General features: G+C 37.8%; 1 protein-coding gene across 2 annotated transcripts; it reads right to left on the bottom strand.

Moving 5' to 3' along the window:
* Nucleotides 1–6,558: 6,558 nt before the first annotated feature.
* Nucleotides 6,559–21,310, bottom strand: fbxo38 (F-box protein 38). Of its 2 annotated transcripts, XM_079631012.1 has the most exons (21): nucleotides 20,910–21,310; nucleotides 20,447–20,678; nucleotides 20,213–20,346; nucleotides 18,464–18,627; nucleotides 18,213–18,378; nucleotides 17,833–18,108; nucleotides 17,538–17,631; nucleotides 17,316–17,446; nucleotides 15,859–16,029; nucleotides 15,548–15,690; nucleotides 15,105–15,303; nucleotides 14,387–14,524; nucleotides 14,116–14,283; nucleotides 12,690–13,262; nucleotides 11,527–11,627; nucleotides 11,292–11,394; nucleotides 11,032–11,198; nucleotides 9,952–10,097; nucleotides 9,317–9,420; nucleotides 8,933–9,046; nucleotides 6,559–8,222 (listed from the first exon to the last, which is right to left on the bottom strand). In XM_079631012.1, the coding sequence occupies exons 2-21, from the start codon at nucleotides 20,575–20,577 to the stop codon at nucleotides 8,044–8,046; spliced, it is 3,402 nt and encodes a 1,133-aa protein (XP_079487138.1). In that variant the 5' UTR covers nucleotides 20,578–20,678; nucleotides 20,910–21,310; the 3' UTR covers nucleotides 6,559–8,043. The 2 variants fall into 2 exon arrangements, with proteins under 2 accessions (XP_079487138.1, XP_079487137.1); XM_079631011.1 differs by having other exon boundaries at nucleotides 11,032–11,394.
* Between the last annotated feature and the right edge of the window lie 5,187 nt (nucleotides 21,311–26,497).

Genomic DNA, 26,497 nt, shown 5'->3' with positions numbered 1-26,497 from the left:
CGTGTTTAGTCCTAGTGATAGATGACTCGTTGAGACTCGTACACAGCTCAAATATACAAAGATGAATACAATCTGCAAGACTGTTTACATTAATGTGTATTTTTTGGGGGGTGGGGAGGGGTGGCTCTTGCTTGGGTTAAACTGTAATGGACTGATTCTGAACTTTTAAGAATAAACAATACAGGTAACATCTTGAAATGATTGCAAATTCTGAGACTAATTTTACAGTCCATTTCCATGAAAAATAATGTTCTGGTGGTGTCTCTAATTAGAGGACCTTGCTAAGGCAAGAGGTTTGTTTTGTAGAACCTTAGCATGTGACGCATCCTGAACAGTTTTTCATACACATAATATTGTTTCATGAGTGATCTAAAAATGTTTGCCTGGTGGGCAAAATATGAATGAGTGAATTAAATATTCAAAAGTTTTTTTTTTAAGGAATAGGTCACTTCAAAATGAAAGTTCTGTCTATTTACTCACACTCAATGAGTTAGTCTAACCTGAAATAACTGAGATCACAATTTCCAAGTCAATATGGGAAAGAAAATGTTTTACTTTAGCGATCGATCTCAGACAATAAAAACTACTCTTGACAACAGCACTGATCTGCTTATTGAAAAGTAAAGATGATTAAAGAGCCCACTGCAAACACACACATTTCAGCTGGGTCAGATGAACCACTCTACAGAGGATACAGCAGGTCATTGGCTCAAAATAGATAAAGAGGACAAGTCTCGATATCATAATATGTAGTTTATTTTTGTATCCTCTGACGCTTGCATGGGGAAAGCTAGTGCCTAAGCAGTGACCCAGAAATGACAAAAGGGCATTAAACATCACAGGCAAAAGAGATTTCATATCTAGGCCTTCACTTCCTTATGGACATTTATACCATTAAACTTCCTTTAGTCAAGCTAAATGTTATAAACATGTTTATTAATCAGAGTCATATCCCCGACGCTGTCCTCTGAATGACCTCTCTGTACTGCAGGAATACCTTGCAGTAGATCACTGATCCTCAGCCATACTCAGAAGACAGACATTGGATTATCTCTACACACTCAAGATTCATTTGCTTTACCTTTACATGCCCTGAAGGAAGAGAGCCAGCCAAGGTGTCTAATTTAACTGGCCTGTCACATCTGGTTGTACTTATGTCCACCAGAGCAGGTTCAGCACATCCTTTAGCACGTAGCCAGGGAGGTAAATGACAAAAGCCATGCGCGCACACATGGCAGGATGTATCAGCAAAGGGAGAACAATTGATTCCCAGTGTCTGACAGCTGGAGCTGTGCTCTATGTTTGATGGAGACCAGTGGGGTGTTCTCATTCTTTACATGTACAAGTCCTGCAGCACTGTTTACACTACATCTGATACCACTGCTTCTTACGGGTTTCCAAGAACAGTGGATTCAAAAGACTACACTCTTAGAAGAAAAGGTTCTATAGGCGCTTCGTATTTGGAACCCCTAAAAGGTTCTATATACAGAACCCTTTTTAAGAACCAAAAGGGTTCTTTCTAGTCATTATAGAACCTTTTTAGCATAAAAGGTTCTTTGGAGTTGAGTAAAGAACCCTATGGTTCTATATAGAACCCCAATGAACCCTTTTTTTCTAAGAGTGTGACCTTTTAGGGGTTCCAAATACGTAGCGCCTATATAACCTTTTAAGGTTCTATATAGAACCTTTTCTTCTAAGAGTGTAAGACCACTTGTTAAAATACCTTTATTTGCACTGAAGCAGAAGATTAAGTAATCTTACCTGCAGTTAAATGGGTTTACGTAGTCATTCTCACAAAATTGTACATACTTCAGTGTGTGTGTGTGTGTGTTGAGCTATTGGAAAGATCCTGGGTCTCTCAGGCCCCAAACACAACATGGGTTAAGTATTTCTTCATTTTACATCATTACTTTTATTTATTTTAAATGATTAAAATTCTAAAACGTTCGGTGTATTTCCTAATTTGAAGGAATATTACAGAATTTTAATGTGGTCTGACTTCATTCCCACTGTACATTAATTAACAGTCTGACTAGCTTCTTCCCTTTTCTATCTGCTTGCGCTCTGAAGATGATAAAGCTTTCAGCTTGGAGTTTTTTTCTTTATAAGGCTTTGACTCTTAACATTTCACCATGGTGCATTAACCCCTAAGGTGTTTGTCCTCCCGTTGAGAATGCATTACGTCACCAACCACTTGTATCTTTTGCCCTTAACCGAGGAAGGAGGAGGAATGTGAGGGGTTGGAAAACAAATAAAGCTAAAAAAAGATCTCTGTGGAGTTTAATTAGCTGAAATAGGACTTAGAAGGAAAAACTCCATCAGGAAATTACTCCGTGAGACCAGCTGCAGCCTGACTGTACTGATTTATGCAATCAATCCATGCAAAGATAATCGATGACTCTCTTGTCTGAAGTAGCCTATTTTGAGAGGATTATTTTCCTAACAAGATATAATAGAGGGTATGGTATAGAGTAAGTGGCTCTGGAGTGCCTCAAAGAGAGGAAATGATCTTTAAATGAACTGTGAAAATCAACAGGAGACAATTAAAAAAAAAAGCTGACAAAAGAAAATGTGCAAATCCAGACAGAAGATTAAGATAATATAACACACACATGCTGTATATACAGTATGTATATATATATTAACGCTGTCAAAACGATTAATCACATCAGGCAAACTTTTTTGTTTATAAAATAAATGTGCATATATATACACTCTAAAAAATGCTGGGTTGTTTCAACCCAATTTTGGGTAAAATATGGACAAACCCAAACGTTGGGTTAAAAATGGAATGTAAAAATTGAACCCAACGGCTGGGTTTGTCCATATTTTACCCAAAATTGGGTTGAAACAACCCAGCACTTTTTAGTGTATATATATAAAAATGTATTCTGCGCGTATAAAAATAATATATATATTCAATTCAATTCAATTCAAGTTTATTTGTATAGCGCTTTTCACAATACACATTGTTTCAAAGCAGCTTTACAGAAAATGCATTTCAAAAATATACATACAAAAATACAGTTAGTTAATCATGAAATTTAGGGCATAACATATCGCCGGCGTTGGGTCGTCTCTTCACAGGCGTCGAGTCGTCTCATCACAGGCGTTGGGGCATCTGAAGTCTCCATGAGAGGCTGGATACATAACTGGAGCTGACAAACTCTATTTGAGTTATCAACAAAAAAGGCAGATGGGAAATAATTAGCGTAGCTGCTGTTCTTAATATGAATGCATTTGATCTGATTTAACTGTAGTATAAAAGGTATGAGATGCATCATGTGAATGCTTGGCTAAAGAGATGCGTCTTTAATCTAGTTTTAAACTGGGAGAGCGAGTCTGAGCCTCGGACAGTATCAGGAAGGCTATTCCAGAGTTTAGGAGCTAGATGTGAAAACGCCCTCCCTCCTTTAGTGGACTTAGATATCCTAGGTACGACCAGAAGCCTCGAATTTAGCGATCTTAAAGAGCGCGATGGAATATATGGCGATAGAAGATCTCTTAAATACACAGGAGCTAAACCATTTAGGGCTTTATAGGTCAGTAACAATACTTTGTAATTGATACGGAACTTAATAGGTAACCAGTGTAGAGATGATAAAATTGGTGTTATATGATCATATTTTCTTGACCTAGTAAGAACTCTAGCAGCTGCATTTTGGACTAACTGTAGCTTGTTTACGGAGGATGCAGGACAACCAGCTAATAGAGCATTACAGTAATCTAGTCTCGAGGTCATGAATGCATGAACTAACTTTTCTGCATCAGAAACTGATAGCATATTACGTAGCTTAGCAATGTTTCTAAGGTGGAAAAAGGCTGTTCTTGTGACATTTGAAATATGATTTTCAAAAGACAAGTTGCGGTCTAGTATAACACCCAGGTCTTTTACTGTAGAGGATAAAGTAACAGGACGTCCATCTAGATATACGCACAGATATAAACAAAAACGTTTACGTTAGCTGCGATTAATCAATATATATATTTATGTATATATATATATATATATATATATATATATATATATATATATATATATATATATATATATTCACATATATATATAGAGAGAGAGAGAGAGTTTATTTATATAGCACATATATAGGCAAGGCAAGTTTATTTATATAGCACATTTCATACACAATGGTAGTTCAAAGTGCTTTACATGGAAGAAATTAAAATAAAAGAAATAAGAATTATTAAAACAGTTTAGAATAAGAAATAAAATAAAATACAGTACAAACAGTCGGACGAACAGTGGCACAGTGCTCATTCAGTAACTGCATAGATAAACAGATGTGTTTTGAGTCTGGATTTGAATGTGACTTCAGTAGGAGCACACCTGATCTCTTCTGGAAGCTGGTTCCAGCTGCGGCTGGCATAATAGCTAAAAGCAGACTCTCCTTGCTTTGAGTGAACCATTGGTATTTCTAGCTGATATGATCCTAATGATCTGAGTGATCTGTTGGGTTTATATTCAGTGAGCATATCTGCAATGTATTGAGGTCCTAGGCCATTAAATGATTTATATACCAGTAATAATACTTTAAAATCAATCCTAAATGTAAATGGGAGCCAGTGTAAAGACCTGAGGACTGGTGTGATGTGTTCATATTTTCTGGTTCTGCTCAGAATCCTGGCGGCAGCGTTCTGTACGAGCTGCAACTGTCTTATGGTCTTTTTGGGAAGGCCAGTGAGGAGTCCGTTACAATAATCCACCCTGCTGGTGATGAAAGCACAAGTTTCTCTAAGTCTTGACTGGAAACAAAGCATCTAATTCTTGCAATATTTTTCAGATGATATTATTATATGCTTATTAAGTTATTTGACTTGACTACTGAAGCTAAGGTCTGACTCTAGATCGACACCAAGATTCCTGACTTGATATTTAGTTGTTTGACCTCTAGAGTGAAGGTATGCATTCACCTTGAGAACTTCATCTTTGTTTCCAAATGCAATGACTTCAGTTTTGTCTTTGTTTAATTTAAGAAAGTTTTGGCACATCCAGCTGTTGACTTCATCAATGCGGCTATTTTTACTTCTGGAACCCTGCTTTATCAAAAACAGAAACTTAAGATGAATTAACCAAAACTGACTAAGACTTCAAGACAAAACATCAACACCAACCACACGCATGCGTTTACTTCCTCGCATGCATGTTTTGCTCAGAACAGCCGAAACTGATTAACATGTGTCCTGCAAGAAAAAGTCTTTCATCACTGAGATTGATTTCTCTAGGTGAAACTGGCTGGATTTTATTCGGAAAGGTTTGGCCAGCCCTTTCAGACAGGAACTGAGTACAGGAGGGGTTCTGCTCTAACCACAAATCTCTCCTCTTCCTGCTTATACAGTGTTAAGCGACAAATGACCTGAAACATTAAACACCTTTATGGTGTCAGTGACGCATTGTAAACAATGTGACAAGACTAAATCCAGAATGGGTCATATACAACAGCAAAGTGTGTAGACAAACTACACTCTCTTGCCTTGTGGGTTATTGAACGTAGCCCAGTGTCTGAGTATGGAAATTGATTTTACACGCACACATCTGCTGTACTGTTGGCATGTAGGGCTGTTACACAATAATTGAAGACTAATTGAGAAACTGCTGTTTTGCCCGTGTAATTAGACACATGCTCTGTGTAAAACACGGCGGAGGCCACCTTAAAAAGAGAAGTAACATAATGAAGGGGCTGGGGACAAGGCATCAGATACTCGAAGGTAATCACAGCAATGTAGACATTCAGACAAACAGCACAATTGCGAGTTATACTGCTTTTATGAACTATACACAGTTCAGTAAACAATAAATTAATATCAAGTACTTGCACTTTAAAGACAATAATGTCAGTTACTTTGTCTTTTTTTTGCTCCACAACTAAAAGATTTCCAAATGAAGCCAAAGAGTTGAGCGTCTCTGAGCAACACGGTACAGTAGTAGTGTTTCCTTAGATGTGTGAGTCATTGAATCACTCAGTGTTTTTGATCAAATTAAATGAACAATCTAAGGATTTACTATACAACTAGAAATATATATACAAGAGCTCAAGCATTTTAAGCAGCTGAGGAAATAATTGTAGCGATTGCTCATTATAAACAAAGATGGTGTGGAGGCTTATAGTTCTCTTTATATTTAAAAGTGATCCCAACAATATCATTCCTCTGTGCCCGTTTTAGCTATGGCGTCGACATCTCATTGTAAAAATTATTAAAACTTTATAATAGTTGTCCTTGGTGTAAACTCACAGAGTGAGTCTTTCTGGAACACGTCAAGAGATACAAGTACAAGTGTTAATAACTAATTATTCATACCTACAGCATGATAGGTTATGGAAAAACCTGTAAATATCAAATAAATTTAAAATAAGAACGATGATGTCATGTCATGAGTGATTTCCTTGGTCTCAAATTGGTCTAAATTATTAATTAACGAATTGATCAGATTTTGAATCATTTTTAAGCAAATAAAATATGTATCTAATACAGTTATATTATTCTACATAAGATATAAACGATACGAGATAAGATAAATAAATAGTCATGACAGAACGTCTTGGTGAAATATTTATTCTTTTATATAAACATATAAAACAAATCTTGGAAGATCATTTAAATACAGAATATCTGTACACGAACTTTGTACACAAGTTTCTGCAGTGCTCAGTATGTGTGCAGATTCAATCCATGGAATTTCTTGGCTCTTGAAACATGGCAGAGTGGGTCACCCAGAAAAGCACAAAGTAGAGCAGCGAGATGGGGCTTTTGTGCATCAATAGCTCCTGGACTTGCAACTCTCTCTTAATTAGACTAGTTTCCCAAACTACTTTTTACGAAATCTATCCTGCACCAAGCAGACAGTTAATACACATTGTGTATTTTATTTTATTATCGATTTTAAATGTTTAAATGAACAACCATGTAAAGAACTAGGCAAGAAAGAGGAAAGAAACAATCCAGAAACCCATAATGCTGACTATAATCTCTGGTGTAGGTTATAATGCAGGTTAATGGCACAGGGCCATTTTTAAAGATGCTTCACCATATGAAGAGAGCGAGTATGTGAGGAGAAGGAAATGTGGGTCAAGTCATCTGAAGATGAATAAGGGATATGCCTGGCAACTTTATCCACTGTGCTTCTGATTTAAAACTATTCTACTGGAGTTCCATAAAAATAGTCCTAATAAAGGGAAAAAACAAAAATCACGTGGGCTTAAAATACTCTCAACTTGTCTTTGTTACACAGTTTGTTTTTAGCTCTATGAAGACCACAGGAAAGTAAAACGTGGTGCATTTATTCACCGATTCTGCCACGTTCCTCTCATGGGCCAAGAAATATTTAATCTCTTCACCAGGTTCTGGATTAAACTGACACCAACACTGTTAATAGTGAAGAACACACAAGCCAACCTCTAGGGGAAAGGTAAGAGGAAAACAAAAATAATATGAAATTCTAAAAAAATAAATAAAAAAAGTCTCTGAAAAGGTATGAGGAGCAAAAAAAACTAAAACAAATCTAGAACGATGTTATTGCCAGTAACAGTGCAGATACACACCGGGATATTATGCCAAGTGACCAAAACACCCTGCCTGGGTTTGAAAAAAATAAAATTAAAATACAAATCTACCAAAGACTATCTTTCTGTCTTCACCAAACAAGTGATTTTATATGCCATCTTTTGTGACTCTGCATAACTTTTCCTATGTGCACAACCGTAGCAATAAAGCAACTGCTGACACCATCACCCCTCTTTACTGCAAGTGTGCTGCCGCTCCATGGAAGGCTTGCAATTCATCCTTCATGTAATGAACACAAGCAAACCAGCCTGGTGACACCATTACTCTACAGTTCATTAGTCTAGAATGAACTCGCAAAAAAAGACAATGGCCGATTGAAAGCGATTACCCTTTGTTTCGAGTCAACTCAGAGATAAAGGCAACTGGAAATGCCTTGGTATTCACCACTGAGGCTTTCTGTTCTCAAACAGAGACTGGCAGAGGGCTGAAGAGCTCTCCAGCATCTCCAGCTGAGCAGTGATCATTCTAGATGTAGTCGTCATCCACCGGTTCCCCCCGAACGTCACAATAGTGGATGAAGACGACCACCACACGCTGGAAAACGCCCCTACGTGTCTGCCGTCGCTCCGAGATCTCCTCGCCGATCGTCTCCATGCAGATGTCGGCCGAGAGCTGCCCCTTACGCCGTGGCGCATAGATAGTAGCTGACGGAAAGGAACATTTCAGAGTGGGCGAGAGAAAGTTAGACGTTTATACTGTGATTTAGGTTTTTTTTCTTTAAATGAGGGACTACTTTTAAAACTGAGGGACATATTTAGAGTTACATAAAGTGTGAAAATTGGAATAAATGTACACCACAGTTCAAAATTTGATGTCAGTATATATATAAAAAAACATTTATTTAAGTGACGGTAGAGACATTTACCGGTAATGACAAAATATTTCAAACAAATGTTGTTCTTTCTATTCATTGAGGAATTTTGAGAAAAAGTATTAAATAAAATATTTAATATTCAAAAAAATATATTAAGCAGTGTTTTCAACATTGATAATCAGAAATGTTTCTTGAGCAGCAAATCAGCATATTACGGTAGAATGATTCTTAAGGATCATGTGACACTAAAGACTGGAGTAGTAATGCTAAACATTCAGCTTTGCCATCACAGGTATAAATATATTACAACAGAAAATATATATTTTAGTTTTTGATCCAATAAATGCAGCCTTGGTGAGCATAAGAAAGATTCTAAACAGTGTATGGGTAATAAAAAAATAAAATAAAAAAAGGGAAACCGTATGGTTGAACAAAGATCACAGCTAAACAGTGGTGCCATAGCTAGGATTCATCAGCATTGAATCATTGTTTTGTGATGAATAACAACACCTGGACTTCAATATTTGATCAGTTACTTACTGCTTTCATCATCCTCAAAGTCGTATCGAGCATAACTGTTGGGCTCTGCTGTGCGTAAAGAGCGAAGCCACGGGAAATCTGTGATCATTGAGTACGGCGCCCCATCTACTACTCCTAAAGCACAGGGAGTGTGGGAAAGATTGAATGCCATTACTTTTTTATTCCTTTAAAACTGAAAGGGATCTTGTAAACATTTATGGGCCGATTCAACATTATGGGAGCCAGCAAATTTTCTCATCTATTAAGATCATTATTAGCTTTATGTAAGGGATGTAAATGCAATTCTCTCTCACAAACACACCACTAGTTAAACACACTTCTTTCCAGAGGAAGTGAGGGGAACTTGGAGCTAGTCTCAAAGGACTCTGATCTGTTTCCTCTCACCCTCTAATGTGTAGATGTCTCGGCCCCAGGGATAGCTGGGAAACTTTTTTACATCCTCTTCCGTCCGTGTGGCCTCCGGAAAGAATTCATACTTGATGAGTTCTCTTGTAAAGGACAAAAACACAGATTGGTGAGTTTTTGGGTATAACATGATAAGAAAATATTGCCATCTGGTGGACAAAGCAGGGGCCAGTTGCATAAACTGCTAAGACTAGTCTTACAAGTTGTTCACAACTGTTTTAAGTCAGTTACATAAAAACAGAGATTGGTCTAATTTGATGCTATAAAGTAAGACTGATTTCCTCTTGACTACCCGCTAGTTGGTCGTACTAGTACTTAAGTCACAGTCTTAACACAATGGCTATGTTTATGCAACTGGTCCCCGGGGAATCAAATGAACCATTTGGAAAGTCAGCTTCATTTTTGCAGAATCAAATTGTAATGAAATGAGTCACAAAAAATATTACACATTATTATTATTAGAGAGTTAAAAAGATGATACACACAAAGCAAAGATTTTATTCGTGGTCTATATCAATCTGCAATATTCTTACTTCTGATGCAAAAGAGTGATAAAAACAGTTTTATAAAGTCTTAGTTTTACCAGTACTGTATGGATAATGTAGTCCACTCACTGGCTAATGTTGGCAATGGTGTCCATCCAGCTACGTACGCGCACCTTGTTCCTAACATTGGGTGGGTTGCTGAACTCATGGATAATAGCAATATGGTATGGGTACGGGCCGCTGAAGAGCTTTTTCTCCAGAGCCAGAGAATCAATCTGGAGATGAATGTTGAAAAGTACGTAAGTGTAACATTGTGCTTTAAAGGGATAGTTCACCTAAAAATTAAACTACCCCATGATTTACTCACCCTCAAGCCATCATAGGCGTTTATGGCTTACTTTTTTTCAGACGAATACAATCATAGATGTATATAAAAAAATGTCCTGGCTCTTCCAAGCTTTATAATGGCAATGAATTGAGGACGAAATTTTGAAGCCCCAAAAAAGTGCATCTATCCATCATAAACGTACTCCACATGGCTCCGGGTGGTTAATAAATGCCTTCTGAAGTGAAGCCCAGCGTTTGTGTAAGGAAAATATAAAAAATAAATGGGCAAAACTAAAATTGCCCATTATACAGCTTGGAAAAGCAAGGACATTTTTTTATATATATATATATTCGATTGTATTCATGTGAAAGAAGAAAGTCATATACACCTAGGATGGCTTGAGGGTGAGTAAATTGGGTAAACCCATAATTTTTGGGTGATTATCCTCTTAAATACTTCAAATACCCTTTAAAGGGCTTAAAAAAGATGTAATGTAACACTATACAGTAATCCAAATCAAAAGTTTGCTGTAAAATCGTTACATACAGTGCAAAACATTACCATTTTACATTACAGTAATACAGTAAAAACACTAAAACTGTTAAAATATTAGAACAATTTAAAATTAGCAAAATTTTCAGCATCATTACTTCAGTCTTCAGTGTAACATGATCCTTCATAAATGTTCTATTATGCCGATTTGCTGCTCAAGAAACATTTTTGTTTTAAAGGATTCTTTGCCAAATACAAAGTTCAAAACAACAGCATTTATTTGAAATAGAAATCATTTGTAACATTCGAACTTTTTTACTGTCACTTTTAATCAATTTAATGCATACTTGCTTTCTTTACTGTCATGGCAACCTAAGAATAACACTGACCTGCTGCATAGGCCTCATGTAGATGATGCGGTTTCTCTCCGCGGGCATCCGTAAGATCTGGTCAAGCACCTGCTCCATATCCAACTTCTTACATTGTGCGTAGTCAAAGCGGTTCACTATGGGGGCACTTTCCACCATCAAGTGTTTTAGCACCCTACAGCGTGTCGCTTGGGAAGAAAGAATCAAATTACGCATGAGGATCTGATACAGTTTGACATGCATGTCGATGTCAACGTGTTTTGTTATAACAAAACACTCACCATGGACAAACATCATTTTGGGGCACTCCTTAAGGACCAGGTCTGTAATGCCACAGTTTGTAAGTGTGATTCCCACCAGGTTTTTGGATTTAAGGCTAAGCACCTGTATAATGTAGAAAAATAGTTGTGTTTTGCACATACAGAGTGGCCCCAAATATATATGAACAGACTCTTGGGACACTTGTGTTCTGCATCAAGGAAACGTGTAGTTGAGTGAACCAGACTATGAACCCACCTGCACATGGTCGTCTTCAGTTACAGGGTCACTGGTGCTGGTGGACTTGTCTGCCATACGTTTTCTCTTTACCGCAACCCGAGGCTTTGCTTTGGGCAGTTCTGGACAGACGAACAAGCAATGAGGAATAGTAGAAATTAACTTAAATTAATTATTATTTTACAGAAATATTCATCTAAAAAGAGAAATTCTATGGATTTTTTTTAAAACATAAATTACCATTGATATACTACTGTTGGGGTCAGTAAATTTTTTTTTAAAGAAAGAAATAATACTTTCATTCATCAAGGACGCATCCAGGCTAATTCACACTGCAATGACAGACACCGGCCAATGCCGACAGTACGTCACTTTTCAGACATTCCAAGACCCGACAAACTCTGATTCAACATGATCAATTGGCGAAAACAAGAGCAGTAACACGGCAACAGAAACCGGCAGGGGTAACGCACTGATTCGACTAAACTAGATGAGCAACGAACTGTCTGTCAGTGCAGTTTGAACTGGCCTTTAAATTGATTAAAAGTGACAGTAAGGGCATATATATCTTTTGAACTAATAATAATATTTGACAATATTACTGTTGCTACGGTATTTTGATCAAATAAATGCAGCCTTAGTAATGAGCATAAGAGAATTCTTTCAAAACATAAAATTTTTTGACTGACCAAATGTATGTCATTTTAATGGTAATATTGAATGTTAGTCACATATTATACTTCAAGCTTAGAAAGACCTATTGTATAAATCTTTTTGTATAAATTTGTATAAATTTTTTCCCAAAGGTGCCTGAAAAAGTGTTAACGATCCCTGAAATAAATGCATCCACACTTGAGAGATGTTTTACACCATTAGTGGCTTAATGCATGTTAAACCTCTTGTTTCTTACATGTGCCCTTCTTCTCAGCACTGTAGGTTCACTAGGAGTCAAAATAGTGAAGCCCCTTTATCTGAATGTCATGAACACATGGAGATATACTGCAGTATAGTTGCCAATATAGACTAGCAGTGGAGTAATCCAGACCCCCAGCATTCCTCCATCTGCTTTTATGCTATGCACAAATGTCACACCCGGGGGTCAGCCTTTGCCCAACTGTGCTTTTTTCCATTGCTCAATAGACTCTCTGATGTCCCACTGTGAGGAACCTCTGCTCTCATCTTACCTGACTCACAAACCAAGGGCACAGAGGAAAGTCTGCTCCGGGCACGAGTGACGGGTCTCCTGGGGAACTCGTCTGTAGGGCTTCTGTGTGACGAGCTTGCAGTCCTCTCACTATGCCCTTCAGATGAGCTGTGTGTCCTGAGTGGAGCGTTGGAGTGCCTGTTCTCCGTCTCATCTTCCTCTGCTCTCTGCTCTGGGCTGTGACGTTCTGGTCTGTGGTTCTCGTCCCCCGCTGGCAGGCCGTTGCCACTACGAGTCCTGTTTTCAGAGCCGGGACGAGACCTGCTGCACGTGCAGCGAGTCCTTACCATGTCATCGTCCCCTCTACCCGCCTCACCCTGGTCGTCCTGATTGGCCGAGTCCTCCCTCCAGCGGATGGAGCAAACACAGCTGCCGGCAGCGTAGCCTGAAGCAGGCCCGGTTCCACTGTTTTTGTCTCTGGCCCCGCGCTCAGCCGTCTCAGTGGCCGCCTTCATGTCAGCCTTGATCTGCTCGCTGGTTACCTGGCAGCCTTTCTCACAGCTGAACTCTTGAGGGTGCGGCCCACGTCTACGCAGCGGAGTTTTCCCTTTACCTGCCAGAATACAGCAGAACAATCATATCAGCATAAGTTAGCCATCAAGATGAGATTTGGTCAGCGCAGACTTTTTCTTGTTTCTTAGGCCGATTTTACACTAGAGCTGGTATTAAAATGCGTTTTGGTCGATCGAAAACAAGTAGATGAGGAAGACACGTATCAGATTACACCTGGTATTTTAATCCATCTCTTTTGTCCACTGCCAGTGATTTTCCGAAATTTGTGAGTGCGTTCACACACATCCCGTAAAGACACGTGACGTCAGGATGTGACGTGTAACGTACACGTCGAAAACATCGATCTCAGCTTAGTCTCTGCTTTATTCCAGTTCGCAGACATTTTTCATTCTTTCTTTGTTGATGACGAACGCAAACTTTCTTCTAAGAGCAACAGAGTCGCACGATAACTACATCATTGCGATGGCACGTGCGTCATAACTACGACACACACACCCCTTACGGCATTGGTCCTGGCTTATGTTCACACAGGGCGCGTTCTGGGACAGTTCTGAAAGGGGCTTAACATTATTGTAAATGATGCAATTATGAAATGACTACAATTTCAGCTGTAAAGCAGCTCTACAGAATACAACTGTCATTATTCAGCTCAATTTAATGTTGATTCAATTCAGTTCAAGAACTGTCAACGTTGCAAAGGTCATACATTATTAAATTACTTCAAAGGCAGCTCTACACAACAAAAGTGTCATTAACCCGCTCAACTCAGTTCAAGTTTTTGTTCAAAAATATTTAAACACTTTTTTACTTCACATGTTGGAATAATATGTGCTTGAAATTATTTTGTACTATGAACCGCTACAGTGGCTATGAGGACTTTAAATGTCAACTACCATGTGGAGTCACAGCTGTGCTGCTCTTCCCCTGGGCTTCTGTCTCAGGGTACTGGCCTTGAGAGCGGGCGGCAGCTGGCGTCCTGATTGGACTGTACTCGTCCTCACTGTCTGAGTCAGACACCACCACTGACTGCTTCTTTACTGCGGTTTGAACTCCACTAGGACCTAAATTAAATCATAAATATAAAGCAAAAACAATAAAAAATATTATTGGTTAATTATTAAATGTAACCTATCTGTTAAAATTATTTACAGGGTTTCTTCAGACCTGCTTGTTCCTCATCCTGTTCAAGCGAAGGATTAGTAGACTGGCTGGAACCCTGGGTCTCTTCCTCTTGATTGACGGCCACAAGAACCGGCTCAGGCTCCATGTTGTCTGCCACCATGCCCTCCACATTGGGAATCTCTGATTAAAGTCAGAAAAGTCAATTCAAACCTTTCAACAAGCAAAAAACAGTAGAGGTTCAAAAGTTCGCAGTCAGTAAGATTTTTATAATATTTTTGAAATAAGTCTATTATACTCAATAAGGCTGCATTAATTTGAGCAAGAATACAGTAAAAATAGTGACATTGTGAAATATTAGAACACATTTTTCTATTTGAACATTTTAAAATGTAATTTATTTCTGTGATGGCAAAGCCATCATTACTCCAGTCTTCAGTCACATGATCCTTCAGAAATCATTCTAAAATGCTGATTTGGTGACATTTCTTCTTATTATTATTATTATGAAGGTTGAAAACAGTTGGCTGCTTAATATTTTTGTGGAAGCCATTAAACATTTTGGTCAGGATTCTGAGTTAAAATGAAAAATAATGGATGAAAAAGAAGAATTTTTATTTTGAAGTTCTTTGTAACATTATAAATGTCTTTACTGTAAATTATAATAAACTTAATGAATCCCTGCTGAATGAAAGTATTAATTTCTGTATAAAAAAAGCCAAAAAACTTTCAGACCCCAATTTTTTTTGAACGGTATACGTACCCTCTGGGCCACGGTGGTTTTGCTGAGGCACATCTTCAACCTGGTTGTTGTTGTTATTTGGTGGAATATTTGCATCATTATTGTTCTGGTGATTGTTGTTGTTATTGTTGTCATTATCATTGTTGGAATTCTGATTGCTGACCAGGGCAGATGATACCCCGATACCCGTGCCCGCACTGAGCCCCACACGGGCACAGCCCTGCAGTAAACAAATGAAATGAATATGATATGACTCAACATTTCAAATCCTATAGCATAGTCGATATTATATTATAGCTATTTTCATTCACATTGCAATTTCTTTACCGTTCATAAGTACACATATTTTGATCAGCCGAGGTTCATATCTCAGCTGTCTGTTTACCACAAATGGTAATGATATCCAAATTATAGTATATCAAAGCATATGACAGTCAACTCGGTTTTCATGGGCTCCTGCTCACCTTGGGAGGTTCACGAAACATCTGATCCAGAGAGATGAATTCCAGGCTGGGAAGCATTTCAATGAACTGACTGAACGACTCCAGCTTGATAGCATGACAGCGCACCAGAGTGAGGTCCACCAACCGACTCCAGCGCGAGTGGTCTTTAACAAAGAGCGGCTTATCAGTCAGATTAAAAAAACAATATTGAAATATGCTTAAAATCAACAGTTAAGTTGAGGACTTTCTAGATATTGTTGATAGAAATGGTACATTTTAAATTTCATCATTAGCTCAGGAAATACATAAATAAATGATGGTGAATCCATTACCTGTGATCCAGTTGTGTGGGTTGTGAAGATGCGGACAGTTATAAATGACCAAATACTTGATGGAGGTGAACACTTCATTAACAGCCTTCATTCCAATGTCTGTGATGATTCCTGGATTTTCGATCACATCAGCAAGGCCGTATTTGACTAACTCAGCATGGCTCATGTTACCTGTGTGAAACATGTTTTATTGCAGTTAAAACTGAAGGGTTAGTTCCCACAAAAAATACAATTTTGGTATAATTTACTATAAATTATAATTTTCGAAACACAAATTAAGATATTTTTATGAAACCTGACAGATTTCTCTCCCTCTGTTGAAAGACTAAAAACTTTTTGAAACATCAATGTTTTGGTGAAATGATGACATCATAAAATTAATCCATATGAATCAAGCAGTTTAATCCAATTCTTCTGAAGAGACATGATCACTTTATATGATAATAAATAGATTTCATTTGAGGCATTGGTAAACAAATACACAGAACACATCAAATATGGTCAATAGATTCTTAAACATGCTTGCTTGACAACTGTATGATGTCTTTATAAACTTTTTGATACTTGAAGGTTTTGGTCGAATGGTCTTTCAATGGAGGAACATACAGAACATCTCTCAGGTTTCCTTTAAAAACATTTATTTGTGTTTTGAAGATGAATGAAAGTCTTGCGAGGTTAGAACGATATGAGGGTGTGATGACAGAATGCACCTTTTGGGCTGAAATACCCCTTTAAAGATGACAACAGATAACTTCAACGTAATATAATCCAACAATTATACTTTGTTTTATAGGTCCCACATTTTATCTAGTTAGGGGGATAGTTCTACATGTGTGCATTTTAATACATTTAAAGGCCAAAAAAATTGCTAACAATAGCTTTAAAACCATGCCAGTGGGCAGTAGATTATTAGTCAATACCTGATCTCTCCTAATCTCCATCACTCTCTCCTTATCTTGCCCTGTCTCTTCCCCTCCTAAAGCTGAGCTTTGACTGATAGTCTTTTCATTTTAGTCTGTGTCAGTGAAGAAAGTAAAAATAGGGTTAACTGATATCTATAGGTTTTATGAATCATTTTCTTAGAAAAGTTATTTTACTGAAGGCTACAAGGAAAGCTAGGTAACTAAGATGATTAAATTACTTCACAATATGTACACATTCATTGGTACTCTTATGCCTAACTATGATGAAAACGGCTTTGTTAATGTTTCTTGTCCCCTCACATTGACAGTTGCACATTTTTACATTACATGACTCTTAGGCTTATTTTCAAATAAAAATGGCGAAATTAGACAAAAGTTTATTAGTTTGCCTAAGTGACCTCATAGGTGGCTAAGGCCATGCTTATAAAGACATAAGCTAAAAGTCACACTTTGACAATTTTACATCCAAACCGTTTACAGTAACATCTGCATCCATGATGCTCCTGACAGCAAGATTATATAACAATGACTTACATTGCAACAGAAATTCATCAACATATCCGAGGTGCAAAGTCTCAAACTGGGGGAACTCCAGTTCTGCCATCTTCAGTGCAGAGAACACCCCATCTTTGGTTAAAGAAGGCTGGATTCGAACTTCATGCAACCTGTACAACCAAAGTCGATTCTGTCATTGTCTCTAATGCTATACAGAAATCAGTGTAAGTTTATAATGTTCGTTACAGATTACAGATTTACCTGCGAGCAGCAGTAATGATGAGGTAGCCCAGATCCACTTCAAGTGCATTTTTACAGGCACCAAAAACAATTGTGTGCAAATTACGAAACCCTCCTAGAAGAGATGTACATTAGACAATATGACACAGACCTGGAGCGTTCTTTTAGTAGTGGATACTGCATACTCATTTCTTTCTCAAAAAATGTGGACAATGAGAAATAAAATACTGACTATGTTTTACAATACAACAATATATTATTCAGTAATTGTAATATGCCTCCTATTTGTAAGGAGCTGGCAAAATGTTGTGGTTACCTGACCTCCAGCTATCCTCCACCACATGCTGAATCAGTCCCCCTAAGAAGGGCACCCTCACCAGCTCCAGCTGCTCCAAGTTGCGGGCGGAGGCCAGACCAGTTACAAGAGGCACATACTTAAGAGAATTGGTGGGACCGGCGCAGTTCCTCATGACGAACGTACGCAAGTTCACACAGAGAAAGTCTTTGAAGGGCTGAGGCTTAGTGAGGCGCACCCACTTCAGGTATAAATGTCTGAGCATGGACAGACAGGGGATCTCTGGCACATTGACACCTATAAGAAAGTTCAAACAGAAAGGTTTGAGACTAAATTTGACCAAGCTGACACATGATGTGGAAAATATTTTTTTTGCTCAATGGGGGCAATCTGAAACTTACCAACAAGATGAAGGGTCTGGATTTTAGCAGCAGCTGGAATGGTAAGTTTGTTCTCTGAAGGAATAGGAAAGGCCCCGTTTCGGTTCCTAAACTTCCCTAAAATGTGAACCTGAGGCATGTAGTTCCATACGGCCTCCACCAGCTCTAAATGGGATGTCTCAACTCCCTATAAGTGGAGATATACTGTAGTAGAAAACAGACACTTCCATTTCAATAAACTGAAATAACAATTATCTCAAACATGAACTCACTATAAGGTTGGGACAGGCCTGTAGAGCCTCCAAAACACCAGGAATACTGAAGGCCTCATAACCTCGGACCCTCCTCCTCTCTAGGTAACGTGGATGAAGACCATACAGCTGCTCCAAGTCAGGCATCTTCTTCATCAGCATGAGGAAACTGGAGTCTGTGAAACCTAAGTTACAGACACATGCCAGTTCAAACAATAGCAATTAGGAATGACAATAAGTATTACATAGGACCTTACTTTAGGACTAGTAAACTTCTTTGGGACTTGGATTCACAGACTTGCATCCGAAATCGTGTACTAATCTGAGTGGGTACTACATTTGAATTTGAATTTACTACCGTTAAAAAAAGTACGCTCAGTATAGTATGAATATGGGTAGTATGAATGGTATACATCCACCATGTTGTTACTGTCACATGACCAACCACCGTCAGTTGAGTCGCTTCACTGTAATTCATAAATCTTCACGGGACAGTAAAGTGTCCATTGAATGCACACTTCAGAATCTCGACGGAAGTAGTAGGTCATCCTAGGACTTGTCGCCTTCTTTTTCAAATACTTTGTATTCGGACATACTAGTCTTTTGCCGTATTGTTTTCGCATACTTTATAGTAGGTAAGTATTTGATTTTGGATGCAGCGTTGGACTACCATTCAAAACAAATAAGTTTTAAATAATACATATGGCAAAAGACCAATAAATCTGCCAGGTCTAATAATTTGCCAACCTGAACTCATGTCTGGCATTGGCTGATAATCAATCTGACTAACATAAGTTTCTCATTATATCAATTCCAAAACGCAATATTTACTAAATTTTAGTGAATAAATGCTGTAATGTTGTCAATATTACAATTATTTATTTTAAACATCACATTTTTTAATAATTAAATTAATGTTATACTGGTAAATACATACAACCATTCAAAAGATTGGGGTCAGATATTTTTTGAATGAAATTAATACTTTTATTCAGCAATGGACATTCAATTTATTAAAAAATGTCAGTCAATACATTTAAAATGTTTCAAAAAAAATATTAACATTTCAAATGAATGCTGCTCTGTAGAAATTTATATTCACCAAAAAATTATGAAAAAATAAATAATCACGGTTTCCAGAAACATATTAAGCAGCACAACTGTTTTCAAATTTGGTAATAATAAGAAATATTGCATGAGCACCAAAACAGCATATTAGAATGATTTCTGAAGGATCATGTGACAATGAAGACTGCAGTAGTATTCAGCTTTGCAATCATAGGAATAAATGGCATTTAAATATTTCAAAATAGATATCAGTAATTTTAAATTGTAATAATAGTTCCACAATATCACTGTTTTACTATATTTTTGATCAACAATGCATAAGAGTCTTCTTACGGAGCACAAACCTTTGAACGATAGTATATTTTATAATTTTGGCATTACATCAGCCACTGACCATCTAGCTCTCTAGATATCAACATCAACATTTATCAACCACTAAATTTAAGAAGGCTATGGTTAAACATGTTAAACTGAGCTGAGAGTAGTACACTAAAAGCCTAATAAAAACATTTAATACATAAACATGCAGGGTAGAGGGATGTGAAATCTTTCAAATCTGCCAGAAACCTGCTGAGTGGATCAGTGTTTGTAAATTAGTATGATACTTAATTATGGACTACACATTTTATTCCAGGTTTAGTTATAACCAGATCTCACTAGTGAAATTTAACACAGAGCAGGAGCATCAAGAGTACCATCTACCTGAGGGCATGTACTCCCACCACCGGCTGGCACAAAGGTCCACCACCTTCACCACCCGCAAGTACAGAGTCACCGCTTCCCGCAGTTTCCGTGAAAGACACTCCATACACATTATGTCCTGCATGGGTAAGTATCTGAAGGGAGATAAACGTATGCATCATAATTAGCAGTTAGGAGAACAGATGGATAAATAGCAATGCTATATATGGAGGGGTGTTGGGGTGCTGTACTGACCGGAATATGTGGCAAAGCACCTCATGTGAGAGCTCGTTGATGTAGTCTTTGGGTTCCTCATGCCCAAGAGAGCTAAAAGTTCCCCCTCCCAAACTATGAGTCCTGGTGACCTTCCGCCGTGGGCTCATCATGTCCAGGACAGTGAGGTATCCACCAAGGGAAGGTAATAAGCTCACTCCCTCTGTCTTGATCCTCTTGTTTGAGGCATCAACACACAATCATCACTCTACTCCTGTGTAAAGAATAAATACAGCAGTAAACAAAACATCTATGAGACAAAGCACGAGGGTGTCACTTTCACATTACATGTAAATCCATATAAACTATCATAATCCAAAAATAATAATTTTCATGGCTGTCAAAACAAAACAGAACAACAGCTCAAGGAGGTAAAAACAGAATAAAAGCTCCATGAACACATCAAACAATGGACAATCTACAACAGACTGGCTGTAGCACTCACATGAGACTAGCAGGAGCTATGTTATGATCTTAACAGTGGTTTTTGAGAGGCATCATGGCCCAAACGGAGAAGAGTTGAGCCGTTCAGTGATCAGCAGCATGTGGAGAGATGATGATGATGCTGTTCGAGGTTATGATCACCAGCTCTAGCTAGCAAACAGCTGTTAGCAACCTCACCACTGTTTTATAAGGATGTAGACCTAACAGTGCTGCAACAAGACTTTTAAGGCAAAGCGTTCAGCAGAAACGGGTCTATTTATCTCCTCTTATTTTCAGCCAAGCTCATAAGTGCGATTTGTGGCCAGTTTGAAGGTGAGCAGCCAGCAGCAGCTGTCTATCTGATTCCGCGTTCAGTAGCGACGTGAAGCCAGCGTTAGCCTTCCAAACACAAACAGGAAGTTCAGTTTAATTTTTTTTTTTACAAAATAAAAGACGCGAAGAATTGGTAAATTGATTTAATATTTTACTATACTAACGAAAGGGAAACTGTTAATGTTTGTATCTCCTGTTGTTGTACCACACACACACACACACACACACACACACACACACACACACACACACACACACACACACACACACACACACACACACACACACACACACACACACACACACACACACACACACACACACACGTAAATATGATTTATTTAACTTTAAAATATGATTTATTTATGTGATGCAAAGCGGAATTTTCATAAAATTCTCCAGTCTCCAATGACTCTTCAGAAATCATTCTGATATACTTATTTATTATCAGTGTTGGAAACAGTTGTGCTGGTTAATATATATTTGAACCAGTGATACTTTTTTCAGGAGTCAATGATGAATACAAAGTTCAAAATAACATAGCATTTTTTATTATTAAAAAATATCAATATTTTGTAACAATATACACAACCGTTTAAAATTTTGGTAAAAGTAGGGTGCAAATATGGCCTGAAAGTCCCCCTATAAATCAAATGCTGAAATAGCACTGATATAGTCAAGCAATCAAGGCAACAAGGTTAAGTAAGGAATAATTGACGACAGGCCGTTGAATTATTAGAAAAATAATGCACACCCGAGGTGGTAATGCGGTCACGACGCGAAGCGGAGTGGCCGTTACACCTCGGGTGTGCATTATTTTTCTAATAATTTAACGGCCTGAAGTCAATTATTCCGCTTATACTACAGTTACCACACCTAAAAATATTGTTCAGATGATGTATTTCAAGACGTTTGTAAAGTTTTTGTCATTAAAACGCTCTTGTATGTAGGACTAATTCCTTGCGCATCTAAACTGCATGCTCCGTTGCTAATTCCAAAACGTCATTTTAGAGTTAGTAACGGAGGTCTGGGCCGCTGATAGCAGAGTAATGCTGGACACACGTAACGACTAGAAACATTCTCTGACTGTGAATGCAGCAGATTTTAAACACCGCTGTGAACACAGACTGAAGGCGTATGATCAGTCATAAGTATCAAATTACATTCATAACCGGCCTTACAGTAGCCTAAGTGTGTCCCCGGCTTTATGCAGTTATTAATGCGTTCATGAGAGAGAGAGAGAGAAGCATGTGCGTCAATATTATTATTTATTTATTCAATTCGTTTTAATTAATTCGTTCATTCTCTTTTTTCTATTAGTGACAGACTAGCCCAATAAATGAAACACAAAGCCCTTTTAACAAGTATAGGCCTATCAATAATTATTTATTTGTTATATTATCTTCAATAATTACGAAAACCCATGCAACAGGACTATACATTTATTTAAATATTCAGTTTAATTTTCTATTGATTATGTATAGGACTATATACTTTATTTATTAAAATTAAAGTGCATGTTTCCATTGATTGTGAAGTTAGACATTGAAAACTGCAGATCAAGCGCATGGGGCTGCATGGCTTTTCTTGTTATGAATTGTATCGTATTGTCCGTTATTACAGTTGACTATGCGCAGTGATATGGAACTGTAATGCGGTTAAGACCTGCCTGGAACTACTTTAGCCGTGCGGTTCCCTGAAAATAATTGCACACCTCAGAACGTTCGTCAACCAATCAGATTCAAGCATTCAACAGCCCTGTAGTATAAGGTCAGATAATTTTTATGATAAAAACAGGTAGCCTAATAATTTTTTTTACTTCACTTAAAGAATAGGCAGTTAACCTCAAAGAAAACATTGTATTTCATGTCACTCATGAACATTATTGCAACTAACATAATTATATGATTGTGAGATTGATTATTTATTGGGTCATGGTTAAACATCTTTACAGCTTGACATTTATAAAATGACTCCTTCTTGATAGTGTACTGGCCACCCGCCTTCACATGCCACGACAATCTTGCGAAAGGATGTGCCACCTCTGTAATTACAATTTGGCCGTCTTCCCCCACTTCTTAATGTACACATAACCACAGGAAATCCATTTTCGCTAATATACAAATCTCTGTTTTCAGGGAGTCGAGTTCCACCCCCAGTACAAACTGCTCTAACTTCGTTACTATTTGCCTGTATGAAGGTGTTGACTTCTTTACAGTTGTTGCTTGTTTCAGACTGTGTGATGCGTCTCTCACGGATGACGCGGTCACATCTCTGCTCAGTCATGGCTCCATACACATGCTGGGTAAGGAAATGCTCATAACGTCGCCTTACTTCTGCTGGTTGACCATAAATGGACAATGAGAAGAAGGCACAAAGGACCAGCAGCACAATCACTGTAGACTGGTGAATCCCCATGACCTGGTGAGCAACATCATACAGCATACATCAAAACACTACTGGCAATTTAATTGTTTTTGGGAGATTAATGAAGAAAATAATGAATGAAAATAAGTGTTGTGGTGACAAGTCTTCTTTTATGGCTGTAAAAGGTTTAAAAGCAGGTAACCAACAATTCACAAAAACAACTTGCTGAGCTGTAATATTAGTACTAACCTGCTGCAGTTTTGACTTTTCTGCTGTCTGTTAGTAATGCTGCTCTTTTTTATCATAACCCCCCAAGACCTTTAAACATGTGACGTGGTTAAATGGAAATGTTTAACAAGTCCTCAAACAAGAAAAATCAATCTTTGAAAAAACACTTTGAGTTTTGCAGTAGGCCTACATATAGGCCTAAGATTATTTTATGTTGCTTATGCTTCCTGGAGTGGTATTAGTCTTTTTTGTCAGCTATCAGCATCCTTGTGATGTTACCCCCTCCTTGCTGAGAAATATAAGGTAGCAATTCAGTAGCAAAGCTATTTTATTAATAGCAGCGTTGACACGTTTCTGTGCTCTTAAATGTTCCTGTGTGTGCCACTGCCTGCAGCGTGATCTCTGTGTGCTAGTGATATGTGTACTGTATGTGTTTGTGTGTGCGCGCTTCAATGAAATCAGCGCATTAGAACAGTGATTAAACTGACTGGAACTACCTGTGCATTAAATGGTTTTATTACACACACCATCCAGCCAATATAATATATATTTAAATCTAGTACTTACAATACAGCATGAGGCTCACTACATTCACTCAGTATTTTGAACATTATTGATATAGGCCACCTTTCTAGCAACTTAAAAGGAAGAAATACCAGTGTACAAAAGAGAATTTGCTGATTAAAATAAATGAGCTAACACTAACCGAAAGTCACATGTTGTTGTTGTGCATCTGTAGTTTTCCAAGGCCTTTTTCGGGATCTGTGATTTTCGGAGGTGCAGAGTCCAGGCATTAGCTCTAAATATGTGCAAAGGTAGTCTGTCTATGGCACAGCTTCAGAGTAAACAAGTGACGATACCCTGACACTTGCATAAACATTTTAAGGATTTAAAGTTTAATTTAATAAAAAAAACACTTTGATTCAGTTTGCATATTTTCAGTTACCCCTCTGCACAAGTGTACATGTATTCATTGAGGTCATTTGTTTTGGTTGTCAATGTGTGTTAGTATGGCATGCAAAAGGGAAGACTTTTTGAGATGAGTATGACCAAAGTAGAGTTTATACATAAACATAAACACTTATGTATAAGTATATGTACAGATACTAGGAATACGAAGAGAAAAAAAAATATCTATATATGATGCACTGATTGATACATATAATTCTCTCAAACACATGGGATGTCAAATTGGGAAATGTCCCTACATTATGATTTGATTAAATGGCATGTTTGTGGTACTTCAATCTCCGAAAATGACGATCCCCTAAAATCTAGAGTATGATGAAAACTGAGTGAAATCTTGTGTAAAACCATGGAGGCTGTAGTACCTGGGAGTTTTTCATAAATTGGCTCAGAGCTCAGTGCTTTGAACAACTTATCTCAGACACGAAGCACATAGCTGGGCCTCTGATAAAACAGCCCGCTACAAACGTGGAGACACACAGAGAACTGAACACAGCCTGAGGAGAGGTCACCTCATAACATTAATAATAACATTGGCAATTGCTACTTCATGTAAGTAGATATAATATATATCATATAAGTAAAAGCAACACCTTTAAAGATTAATGCTATCAAAGAATGAACAGCATTTTGCCAGCTTTTCATCTATCATCCTCAGGCACACTGAATTTAGTTCTTTGTTCTTCTTTTTCCATATTTTATTGTACTGGCTCGAGAACAAGTTAACCTGTATCAGAGTATCAGCTCTCTATTACATTAGTAATATAACCTTGATTATTTGGTTGCTGGTCAAAGTGCCTCCACAGGTTAGATGATTCAACTTTTTTACCTGAAGTTTATTTTAAAGGATTTAGAGAATGAAATAAAGGTAAATGAGATTCTCCTGTCTTGGACCAAATCAAGTCTCACAGCAAATTTATTTACAGATTGAGAAACGTGATTGAAACACTGCTCAAATAATCATCCTGAGAAATAGGAACACATTTCTCTCACTTGTGAAGACTTCAATCCACAGCTCAAGTCAGAAATAATTAATTATGCCATTACTGCATCTGCCAATGAACATCATGTAAATGTAGCATCAATCTGCATGCTCAGACAAGACCGTTTTCACCATCTCACAAGACATCCAGTCAGCCTGTTGAAATGTAACCTCTCGCTCGATTTGACCAACTGCTTAAAACCAATTATAAATGAAAGCCAGTGATGTCTGGGTCTGAATGCGGAGACGAGTTCCATTTGATGAGAACGAGAGGAGACGATGAGGAGTGGCAGCTGTGGGATTTTGGCCTGGTGACACAGTAAGGCGGACGGGTTGAGACAAATTATTCAGAATCCCCTGAGACAAACAAAATGAAGCACAAGATGAGATTCAATCCCTTGGCTTTCCTCTCTGTGAAGGGGGGGTCATATTGTACTTTAATATGAATGACATCAGGAAGGGCATAACACAAACTTGAGATTACTTGAGATTACTGGTTATTTCTCGAAAATAACAGTGCCTTCGTCCCAAAGACTTTCTTTGCACCTGAGAAAGAGTAAATAAAATAGTAAGACAATATTAGACATACACACCCCTTTTTTCTTGTTCTACCTCAGATGCAGAGGAGAATATGTGAAGTCAAAAATAATTAGCAGTCATAATTATCAACAAATCATATGCAAAGCCTTGGCATGTTTATTGGTCTGAATTTACCTTTCTGACCTAGTAGAATT

Source organism: Phoxinus phoxinus, assembly GCF_949152265.1.
Source record: "Phoxinus phoxinus genome assembly, chromosome: 12".
Classification (NCBI taxonomy): Eukaryota; Metazoa; Chordata; class Actinopteri; order Cypriniformes; family Leuciscidae; genus Phoxinus; species Phoxinus phoxinus.
The sequence above is the reverse complement of the archived record's forward strand: the minus strand, read 5'-3'. Positions and strand labels throughout refer to the sequence as shown.